The sequence below is a fragment of the Neomonachus schauinslandi genome, chromosome 4 (genome assembly GCF_002201575.2).
Source record: "Neomonachus schauinslandi chromosome 4, ASM220157v2, whole genome shotgun sequence".
Classification (NCBI taxonomy): Eukaryota; Metazoa; Chordata; class Mammalia; order Carnivora; family Phocidae; genus Neomonachus; species Neomonachus schauinslandi.
In genome coordinates, this window is record NC_058406.1 from 139723294 (window position 1) to 139735702 (window position 12409).

Consider the following 12409-nt stretch of genomic DNA (forward strand, 5'->3'; position numbering starts at 1 on the left):
CCTCACTAGCCAAGTGATCTCAGAGAATTCACTGAACCCAGTGACTGCAACCCACAGAAGACACATTTTTACGTGATGCCCCTGTGTGCACACACGTGTATATGCTACTCTGTGTTATATGCTCATATTTGTTACAAGAGCCTAATCTAATACTTTTATTCTTTGCTGTTTGGGACCTATTAAATGGATTTAGTTGGTAGTGATCCCAGTTTGGAAAACATTCCATTCCCTCATTTGAATAAAAAAGAGAAAAAACGTCACTTCTCCGGATAAAAAAGCAGTGTAATTTTCCAAAGTGTGCTCTGTGGGTGGCTCCATTGTTTTCTAGTGTTTTGGGAGGTTCTGAACCGTACTCTTTTCAAAAATCACTCAATGTGTTAAAGGCTTTCAATTCCTACAGCTAAGAAGCCTGTTTATTCCAATTTATTTGACCACAAAGTCCTTTTTATTACATACCTATTTAAATAAGCACTTGGGGAAATGCAGAGAAAAAATTATGTGAGCCCATTTTGAAAACTATAAAACTATAAGCGTTGTTGATATTATTAGCAGTCTATCATCATCTCAGAGCAAACATTTCAGGTTTTGAGATTTTCTTAGAATCCTCATTCAAGTGTCCCTTGGATTGTTTTGGTGCTGGGAAAAAAAATTCCATTTGCCTCTCCATTGACTACAGTATTACAGGATTCCTATGGGGTCTGAAACACTTGAGATGTTGAATTTTAGGATCTCACTGGCAGCTGAAAGGTTTGGAAGTTATTTTGCTTAAGAGAAACATATGCCGCATGAGCAAAATATCATGGTTTTGAAAGAAATAACATTTGTGTTTCTTCTGTTGGCAAATATTCCTCAGTGCTGAGAATGCAAACTGTCAAATTGTGTAAAAAATATGAACTGCCAAAATAAAAGCCAAACAAGAGATGGCCAAAAAAAAAAAAAGTATAATTTTTAAAAAATTAAGTTAATTAAACAGGTAATTAAACAAATAAATTCTGCAGTCAGATAAAGAATATTTCCAGTGCATAATCTTCTCCAGGTACTAAGGAAGAATGCCTGTCCACTGAATCTCAGATACTTAAGAATAGCTTAAGTGCCAAATTGCAAATCCACCTTCTCATCAGCTACGACAGTTATCGTTTCATAGCCTACAAGGGCTCCTGGTTATCCTCAGGATAAAGGAAGCCATGCCAAGCCTTTCTTGGACAACCCTGCTTACTTCTCTGGCTTCATTCCTTACCTCTCTTTCTCTCCCACTTAATGCTTCAGCACTTATTTGGCATTCAAAAACACTGCCATTTAGAGGATGCCTGGCATGGTCTTCTGGAAATGATGCTGGATTTTAAGAGTAAGGAGATCCATCTCCTAATTCGAGCCTTACTACTCTATAACTCCACCACTCAGCCCTATTGAGACTCCATTTCTTCATCTATAATAAAAGGATATTATTGATGATTGCCCATTCCACTTCCCGTACCCATGGTAAATATTACTAATAAATTTCTCATTTCCATCAAGCTGAGATGAAGCTTTAGGATCCTTCTCAATAGTTTTCTGAGCAGCTATTTCCAAATGACTACAACTGGCTCGGGTAAACTTAGGATTAGGTGGTTGTTAATGTTCTTTTCAGTTGTGTTAAATAGTTCTAGATTGTTTAGATAATTGAATTTTTTTTTGTTGTACTAGAATATCTGTACTAACATTGAATTTTTTATTGCTTTAGAGAGTAACACTCAAGGCTAAATCATACATAGACATACATATCTAATAAGATAATTTAATATGCATTTATCATAAAGTCACAATAAATTCAATTAATGTTGTAAAAGCTATTTATGCATGTTCAAACTTTAAATGAGGTTTCATTTAATTTTCAGATGTGAAAATTCATCTCCAGACCACTGATTATGGAAACTTCTTGGCTAATCAAACAAATCCTCTTACTGTTTCCAAAATTGACACGGAGATGAGGAAAAAGCTATGCAGAGAATTTGAATATTTCCGGAATCATTCCCTGGAACCCCTGAGCACGTTTTTTACATACATGACGTAAGTGGTAGCAGGAAGCCCTGTTAATCCCCCGTGTGATTGTGCAAATGACCCCTAATAGTTACACGTGGGGCATTAGGCTGCATGAAGCTTAAAACCTTTTTCTCTTGTTTGTAAGTTTGAGTATAAGCTCACAGAGCCACATATTTACTGTTGGAACATTTCATTTATTTATATACATGATTATGTAGGTGGTGGCAGCCTCTACATAAAGTCATGTTCTCAGGGCTGCCTGGCTGGCTTAGTTGGTAGAGCACCCGACTCTTGATCTCCGGGTCGTGAGTTCAGCCCCACATCAGAGGTGAAGTTTAGTTTAAAAAAAAGAGTGTTTTCAGTTTTCATTGTAAGAAAAATGGTAAGTGCGCTGATGTTTAAAGGGTTCTGGCTGCAGATACTGAAGGTAAATACCATGTGACATTTTTGGATCACTTGTCAGGTTGGAGCTGAAACATCACATGTTGTTGCTAAAGCCACATCTATCCTTTCCTGGTTCCCCTTGCAACAGCAGAAATAGCTCCCATCATAGTTATATATGTTTTATTTTTTTCCCTTTGCATCACCAGGAGTTCCAGTCTTTCACTATGAAGGACTTTCATTCTAAAAAACGCTTGAATTTCTACACAATAATAAATTGTACTTTCATTAATCCAGTTAACAAATCCTATCCACTGCTCAAAACTTGGGGCCTCTCTAGTTGTTCTAACAGACAAGCTGGGAACAAATGTCCACACTGATGAGCTGGTTATTATGTATATACCATTTCAGTGTAATATACACAGTGACGAATACTAGACCCAGGTCCTGGACTGGATTAGAAAAATATAAAATAAAAATATTCCTCTATTCCACATGTCCCCTTCTTCCCCACTCAGTTCCTTACCCCAAAAGGAAATGCTTCTCCATTTCATATGTATTTTCTAGAAAAGTATTTACAGTTGAGTATGTTAATTGATACACACTCAACCCACCCCACTTCCACACATCAAATTTATGAAAATGGAATCATATTCCTTCTGCACATTTTTCCCACCTAGTATTTCTTAGAAATATCCTTGTCAACATCATTCTTTTTATAACTGCCTAGAATTCCATTTTGATACGTATCATGACTCAATTTACCAGGAATCTATTAACAAATAACTAATTTTTTTTTTTCCATTGCAAAAAGTTTTGCAACTAGCCTATTACTGCGCAGGTCTTGATTTATTTTTAAGATAAATTTTTAGCAGTGGAAGTAGTGAATCAAAGGCATGTTCTTTTTTTTATTCTTGTAAATTGTGCGAAGTGGTACTCAACAAAAGTAGCACCAGTTTGCACCCCCAAAACAGTTCATGAGAAGGCCTGTCTCCTTACACCATTACCAACATTGAATATTATCTTTTTAGTTTTTGCCCATCCAATAGGTTAAAAATTGTATCTTTTGCTTTCATTTATATTTCTTTATTATCAAAATTGAACATCATTTTGCATTTATTAATCATGTGTGTTTTTGGCTTTTTTTTTTTTTTTTGGAGTATTCAGCAGTTTTTCTTGATATGGAACGGCTCTTCGTAAATTAAGAAAATTAGCCCTTCATAATACATGTTGCAAAATTATTTTCTTGGTGTGATATAATTTAATTTTTATAGCTTTTTTCCTGTAGAAACATTGAATTTTTTTCATTAGCTATAACCATCAATCCTTCCATTTGCTGACTTCTGATTGTTGTATCCTGCTTAGAAAGTCCTTCTTCACTCCCAGTTTATGAGTAAATTTACCTGTCTTTTATTTCATTCATTCATTATTGTTGATGTTTCTTTTTTCTTTTTTTTTTTTTTATGTTTTATTTTTTAGATTTAAAACCTTGGTTCATCTAGAATTTATTTTAGTGTAGGAAATGAGACTAGGGATCCAGCTCAAATTGTTTTTCCCCAATAGGTATCCATTTGTTCCTATACCATGTCTATAAATAAGTAAGTAGAAGAGATGACCTTGGTTTGAGGCGGGAAGTAATTGTTGGTATACCTGCGATATGTGATTAGTGCCTATACACCTTGTTTGTGCAATTAGACCTCCTATCAGTGCTATAGGCTAAGTTTTTATTTATAGGCAAGACCCCAGGTGCCTATCTTTTAAAGAATCACAAATACACAGCTAGTTAGAGATGAAAATTAGGTGTGACCTGGGTCTGACTCAGTCCAAAGCCCAAGCACTTTGAGAAGGATTCTGGGAAGCCTTCCAAAGATCTGACATTGCTCCTGAATCTGGAAATAGGGTGGAATTTGGAGATGAGGGAGAAGGCTGAGCATCTGGGATTGATGCGTGTAGGTGGGTAGGACACAGTATGCATGATGAACAACAGGTCAGTTTGGGCAGGAGTGGGCTGCACCAAAAGGGGAGGGGAGCAATGGGGAAAGGAGGTTAGAAAAGTCAGTTCCAGCTAGATAATGCACAGTCTTCAATGGCAGGCTAAGGAAGTTGGGCTTTATCACCTCGGAGAGTATTTTTCATGTGTGTGTTGGTATCTGCAAGACCATTCCTTAAAAATAAAAATCTGAAGGGGCGCCTGGCTGGGTCAGTCGGTAGAGCATGTGACTGCTGACCTTGGGGTCATGAGTTCAAGCCCTATGTTGGGTGTGGAGCCTACTTAAAAAATAAAGTATTTTCTAAAATAAATAAATAAAAATCTGAAGCAGAAACCCCAAACATAAGAGACCAAAGAAGAGGCCAGGTTTGCTCATAGGACTCAACTCCTCGTAATGGTTGGGATGAAGAACAAAGCGCTTGGGCTTGGACTGAGTCAGCTCCAGGTTCATATCTAATCTTCAGTGGCTGCCTGGGAGTGAGGCTTTCCAAGCAGCGATGCCTCCAGCAAAAATGTCTGACAAGGGTAGTTACGGAGACATCATTAAAGATTCCTCAGAAGAAAGACAAGAAGGCCCTATCTGTGTGCCAGTAGAAATGACAGTCAAAATACTAAACAATATTTATGGAATATTACTATATGCCACGGCTCTGCTAAGTGCTTTGCAAACATTGTCTCCTTTAAACAAATCTCGGTTCTTATCATCACCATTTTAAGGATGAGGAATCTAAAAGTTAAGTGCAGTAACTTGCCTGGGTCATGGATCAACAAATGGAGGAGTCATGCTTTAAAATAAAAATAAGATAGGGGTGCCTGGGTGGCTCAGTCGTTAAGTGTCTGCCTTTGGCTCAGGTCATGATCCCAGGGTCCTAGGATCCAGCCCCACATCGGGCTCCCTGCTCCGCAGGGAGCCTGCTTCTCCCTCTCCCACTCCCCCTGCTTGTGTTCCCTCTCTCGCTGTGTCTCTCTCTGTCAAATAAATAAAATCTTTTTTAAATAAAATAAAATAAAAATAAGATAAATGTTGGCAGTAGGCTCTGTACACATCTTTTGCTCAGATTTTAGATGAGTTCAGAAAAATCTGACCCATGATAATGACAGAGGACAATCCAATTTTAATGGAGTTAGAAAGCTGCCAGGTTTTGTACTTTTTGCGTTGAGAAACAGGTCTCACATGACAGAAACTTGCTCAAAATGTATTAGGAAGTACTTTAGCTCTAAGATGACTCTGAGTCACTTGGTCAGTGTTTCCTCTTATGTGATGACTCCATGGTTTAGTGTTTCCTAACTACAGAATCTTAAACCTGGGAGAAGCCTTAGCATTAATTAAGCAAGCTTGCTTATTTCACAGTAGACAACCATGTTGGTCTAGTTAAAATGTACTCTGTTTCTAGGGGCGCCTGGATGACTTGGTGAGTTAAGCATCCAACTCTTGATCTCAGCTCAGGTCTTGATCTCCGGGTCATGAGTTCAAGCCCCACACTGGAGTCCACTTAGAAAAAATAAATAAATAAAATTTAAAAAGTGAAATGTACTCTGTTCAAAACAAAATTATTTAAAATCCCCAATACTTTTAGTCATTAACAATGTTTAAAAATTATATATAAGAATACAGGTGCTCACAAAACCTTGCATAGAATATTAATGCAAAGCTGAAAGTGGAAAGGTAATTTGGATAGCATCAGTATTGTTAGTGGTATTAGTAATGGACATGTTTTGATTTATCTGTAATCTCTCTCTCGGCTATAAATTCTTTGAATTAGTTCTTTTAGTATCTCTATCTGTACTTGCTAGTATGTAATGGGCACTGAATATTTGTTGAATCATTGTATACTCCTGTATTTAGCAGCACCTTACACAGAGCTAGAAGATACTTGCAGACTACTCAGGATTTTATGTTTTAGGTAGCACTTGAATATTGGTTAATTATTGGCCAGTATATTAGGGGTAAAGACCAGATGCCATGCCTGCAGATATATTTTGTATGACAAGGTCAGTGTTTAAAATAATTTAAAAAATATATTTAGTCGGGGCTTGCATCCTTCAGTTAGCCACAGTCTCTAACACTCTCTTCTGTCTTATGATCTTCTGATTGGTCTTGCGTCTCATGATCTTAGGTTATTTCCTCTCACTTAAATGTTTCATTTACATCTCCACTCAAGAACTCTGCAAAGAAGGTGTTTATATCACCATTTTTTTAAGTTAGAGAAACTGAGGGTCAATAAATTAATGAGTTTTCTTTTCTTTTCTTTTTTTAAGATTTTATTTATTTAACAGAGAGAGGGCACAAGCAGGGGGAGCGTCAGAAGTGGAGAGAGCAGCAGACTCCCTGCTGAGCAAGGAGCCCTGTTCTGGACTCGATCCCAGGACCCTGGGATCACGACCTGAGCTGAAGGCAGCCGCTTAAAGGACTAAGCCACCCAGGAGCCCCAATTAATGAATTTTCTAAAGTCTCTCTCTTATTAAGAGATTTGGAAGGGGTTTGATTCCAGGTCCATCAGTCTAGAAAGCTAAAGATCTTGCACTGCCCCAGTAGTTTATTAAAAGGCAAGTAATTCAGAATTATCTGTGGCCCTTTAAAAAAGTATATTCCTATCCCTCTTCCGGAAAATTCTGAGCTTGTTCGCCTTGGAGTGGGGCAGACACCCTTTTGGAAGACACCCAGGTTATTCGATGTACACCTCTGATTAAAAATGTCTTATCATGGGCGCCTGGGTTGCTCAGTTGGTTAAGCAACTGCGTTCTGCTCAGGTCATGATCCTCGAGTCCCGGGATCGAGTCCCGCATCGGGCTCCCTGCTCAGCGAGGAGCCTGCTTCTCCCTCTGACCCTCCCCCCTCTCATGCACTCTCTCTCATTCTCGCTCTCTCAAATAAATAAATAAATCTTTAAAAAAAAAATGTCTTATCATGGCGCTTCAACTTTATGACTTGGAAGTCACTTTCACAATTATTCTCATGGCCATAGTTACCTGCACAGACAGCGTTACCTCCCTGTCAGAGACCAGATAGCTCAGCTGCACCAAAACCTAGGTCTTCTAAATCTTAGTCCATGACTTGTCCCACCCGATTCTGTGAGTTGCCAGCCCAGGCAGCATCCAGGTGCTCTGCAGAACCCTGACATGTGTTACCGTAACAAAAGATGTACATATGAAAAAGAGTTCTAAAACTACTTTTCTTATTTCTCTTCTAGAATATTTTGGGAAGTCAGGTGTCTAGCACCCACGAACTTCCATCAAATTAGGATTACTTCCTGTTCTATCAGGAAGTGCCCAGGGCATCCTTTTGAAAATGTGAAGTCAACCCTAATAGAGATGATCTAAATTTAAGTTGTTATAATAAATACAATCTAAGCATTGCACATTTGTGTGATATATATAATTACTGTATATGTGAATCTGGAATGGATATTTTTAAATGCTTAATAGCAGGAAGATCTGGAGGTTTTGTATACTATAATTATACACAGTTGTGTGAAACAAAGGAATGAATCCTTAGCATTTTAATGAAGAGACTATTTAATATAGGACTAGATTGTTTTATTTTTCTTCCCTCCTACCCAACACTTTCTGGCAGCATTTCAGCTTCTCATCCCTTTTGAGATTAGCCATCTTTTAAAAATAATCTTTCAATATTCAAAATACTCCACCTCAGGGGATATACATTTTCTGAATATAGGAAGATCAAGGAAGAGCAAGATGAAGATCAAACATAGTCTTAAGTACTTGGACTATTATTAGCCAAGACCTGTAGGTTAAGGACCACACATTGAAAAAATCTTTAAAGATTTATTCATAAAGGCTAATCAAAGTTCTTGGCTATTCTGATGATGTATTATAAACCTTCTACAGGCTTTTCACTGCACTATACGTTAGGAGGCTGTACACTTTGGTTTTCCCGGAGGGGTTTCTCAGGATGTGGGTCTTCCCCTGCTAAAACCAGGAAAGTCCTCAGCCAACTGGATGTATTGGCTGCCCCATCACTTTACTAGTCACAAAACGAGTAATATAATTCTGGGTCACTTACATTCCTACATTCTAATGGAGCAACCTGATGTATTCCCAGGTGGTGAAAAAATAATACAGAATTAAGCAACAGCTCTAATAGAGGCTTGAACATTCAGTTGGAGGAGCCTAGGGGATGGAATAACTTACTGTGATTTTAAAAGATTTGGGGCACCTGGGTGGCTCAGTCAGTTAAGCGTCTGCCTTCGGCTCAGGTCATGATCTCAGGGTCCTGGGATCGAGCTCCACATCAGGCTTCTTGCTCAGCAGGGAGCCTGTTTCTCCCTCTACCCCCTGCTCGCTCAAATAAATAAAATCTTAAAAAAAAAAAAAAGATTTGCAGAAAAAATCGAATTTGAACCAAAATTTTAAATGGGCATTATGTTGAAGGAATAACTTATTCATTAGTGAGGCATGAGAAAATTTTGTTACTTGGAAATGACAAGTCATCTCGGATGTGGTTGAAGCCTAGACAAGAGCAGGAGGAGCATGGGCTGGTAAAAGAGAGTAAAGAGGCTGGCCAGATGAAGGGCTCCGACCCTAAGTCTCTATGAGTAAAAGTCAGTAAAGGAAGGCTTCTCAGAAAGGGTTCCATCGCTGGCATGCTCCCTATGTGACGGTACCCCTCACCGAATGGTCACCACCTTGTAAGGTGGGGCATGTTCTGCTGGGAAGCCATTGGGCAGAGCCTCTGAACACGTAACAGCTCCTCTGCCTCAGGCAGTGTAATGTGGCATTAGTTTCTCCTCTAACCAATGGGGAAGTATCTGTTCTTATTGTGTACATAGTGTTTGTTCAGTAATTGATAACTGTTATTATTATGCCCATTTCCTGGGGCATGTAGGGACCTTGTAGCTGGTGAGTAGAGAAGCTGTGACATCAGGTCACTCCGGATAGCATTCCAATGGTGCTACTTTCTCTTCTTTGTTTGTTCATTTGTTTTTACTTTTCAACACTTAACACTGCCTTGAAAAGCGAGGGGAGGATCTTAACATATATTTTAGAAAGATGATTCTGTTGGCATTGTGAAAGATGTGTTGAAGGGATGGAACTGGAAACAGAGAAGCCAGAGGGAGATATTTTAAAAGTTAAGACTAGAAATAGCAGCCGAGATAGAAAGGAGGGGACAGTAGTTAGATACATTTGGGACATAGATGTAACAGAATTTAGCATCTTGATTTATGACCAGTGAGAGAAAACAGGCAATAATTCCTGCAAATTCTAAGCTAAGGAAAGAGAATCTGCAAGTTAGATAAAGGATTGTGGGTTTTGTTTCTAATCAAAAAGAATAGGAAACCCACTGTAAATTAGAGACAATTATACAGATAAAACACCCTTAACCTCACCATCATTTGGCATTATTTTCATATTCTTTTTTTCATACATTTTAAAAGAACTAAAATCACTCAAAATATAACTTTGAATCTTAACTTTTCTATATATACTATCAGCATTTTTTCTATGTCAAAAATTTTTCTAACATTTATAAATGACTATATAGCCTTCCATCTGGTCATGAACATTTTAGAAGGGCTGAATTCTGTATCTTCCTTACTTCAAAGTCTCCACAGTATTTAATTTATTAAATTTTGATTCCAATAATCAAGTTCCCAATAATATTGTGAAATTGACCATTTGACAGCACTTTGCATTTGTGATTCTGAATCTCTGGCCAGAAAAGTCCTTCTGAAATCTTAGGGACTGTAACATCTTAACAGGTTTTATATCCAGAGATTCCATGTGGATATTCAGTGGCAAGCAAGTACAGGGCAAAAATATCTCGACTGTAGCTGCTGATAAGGCCTCCAGCATTTCAAAACTCTCAGCACTTTGAGAATTGAAAAACCCTGGTGCTATCCTGCAGTAGCAATACTTCCATCTGTCTGGAACTGAATGACATTCACTTAATCAGCATACCATATACTAAGTGACTGCCAGGAGTGAAGGCCTATGCTAGGTTTTAAAATTAGAGGTGAATTGAACATAAACTTATTCTCTAAGCCAGTGGAATAGTTACTTAAGGTTCAGATTCCAAGACCATACCTCTAAAAATTATGTGTTATCAGGTCCTGGAATGTGGTCTGTGAATCTTCACTTTTAATAAGCCCTCCAGGTGACCCTGTTGCAGGTGAGAAATTCTTGGAACCATTTGGTAGACTCTAACCTGAGTCTACAATACACCAGTTGTGGGATCTTGGAAAAAAGTTCCTTACTCATTAGAAGTCTTGGTTTCCTCATCTAGAATAGTAATAATTATATTCAATTTGGAATTGTGAGTGTAGTTTGAAAACAGGGCCAGCTTGTATTTTGCGAGGTCTAGTGCAAATGAACATACAGGGCCCTTGTTGAAAAAAATGTTTAGTCATTTCAAGAGAGCAATAGCAGATAATTTAACCAAGCATGGGGCCCTTCTCTGTGTTGGGCCCTGTGTGAGTACACAGATCGCACACCCACGAAACTGGCTGATATTACAATATAAGAATATATATACACAATATATGAATTTTTTCTTTATTTTATTTTATTTTATTTTGTTATGGTAGTCACCATACAGTACCTCATTAGTTTTTGATGTAGTGTTCTATGATTGATTGTTTGCATATAACACCCAGTGCTCCATGCAATAATGTGCCCTCCTTAATACCCATCACCGGGCTAACCCATCTCCCCACGCCTCTCCCCTCTAAAACCCTCAGATTCTCAGAGTCCCTAGTCTCTCATGGTTTGTCTCCCCCTCTGATTAGCGCCCCCGTCATTTTTCCCTTCCTTCTCCTAATGTCCTCCATGCTATTCCTTATGTTCCACAATTAAGTGAAACCATATGATAATTGACTTTCTCTGCTTGACTTATTTCACTTAGCATAATCTCCTCCAGTCCCATCCATGTTGATGGAAAAGTTGGGTATTCATCCTTTCTGACGGCTGAGTAATATTCCATTGTATCTATGGACCACATCTTCTTTATCCATTCGTCTGTTGAAGGGCATCTTGCCTCTTTCCACAGTTTGGCTATTGCGGACATTGCTGCTATGAACATTGGGGTGCATATGGCCCTTCTTTTCACTACATCTGTGTCTTTGGGGTAAATACCCACGAGTGCAATTGCTGGGTCATAGGGTAGCCCTATTTTTAAATTTTTGAGGAACCTCCACACTGTTTTCCAAAGTGGCTGTACCAACTTGCATTCCCACCAACAGTGTAAGAGGGTTCCCCTTTCTCCACAACCTCTCCAACATTTGTTGTTTCTTTCCCTGTCCATTTTTGCCATTCTACCTGGTGTAAGGTGGTATCTCAATGTGGTTTTGATTTGAATTTCCCTGATGGCTAATGATGATGAACATTTTTTCATGTGTCTGTTGGCCATTTGTATGTTACCTTTTGAGAAGTGTCTGTTCATGTCTTCTGCCCGTTTGTTATATCCACACTTACAACATATCCACATACACATACTTTTAAAAAATGCAGCTACTTTTTTGCATTAGAGTATAATCACCGGTGAAAGCGAGAAAAGATTGACGAAAGGAGGTGATGCCAAAGCTGAAGACTTGAAGGATGAGACCGTGTGTGTACATGGATGTGCCTGGGAGGAGGCAAAGCAGCAGGTACATGGACTGCTTACCCAGTACTACTGTTGCGTTGCCAATGCCAGTGACATGAGCAAAATTAGCGTCTGACTGTTAACGGAGCTTAAGGTAATGGATGTAAAAGAGCTTAGGATACCAACCCTACAACAGTTCTCCCCTTCTGGAGAACGCGTTTTTTTTTTTCCTTCGTTCTTCGTCCACAGTCCAGGTGGGGTGATAACCAACCACCAGGGGGCATGATTGATCCCAGTAGCCTGTTTGTCCAAAGCATTGCTCCTTCCCCAACAATTGTTTAGTAAAAGAAATTTGAAGCTGTCTCATAACTTGGAGGGATTGAAATCCACCCTGGTACTGATCCAGATACCCACTGCCTTAGTTGTATTTTATTTTATTGTGTTTATTTTATTTTTTTTAATTGAAAAAGAAAACTGTG

General features: G+C 38.6%; 1 protein-coding gene across 1 annotated transcript in view; it reads left to right on the forward strand.

Annotated features, from left to right (window-relative positions):
- ATP6V0D2 (ATPase H+ transporting V0 subunit d2) overlaps window positions 1-12409 on the forward strand; it is a 42539-nt gene that overhangs the window by 8914 nt on the left and 21216 nt on the right. Inside the window, exon 2 of the mRNA XM_021688209.1 lies at window positions 1875-2046. Coding sequence (XP_021543884.1) covers window positions 1875-2046 — 172 coding nt within the window. The remainder of the gene's footprint in view (window positions 1-1874; window positions 2047-12409) is intronic.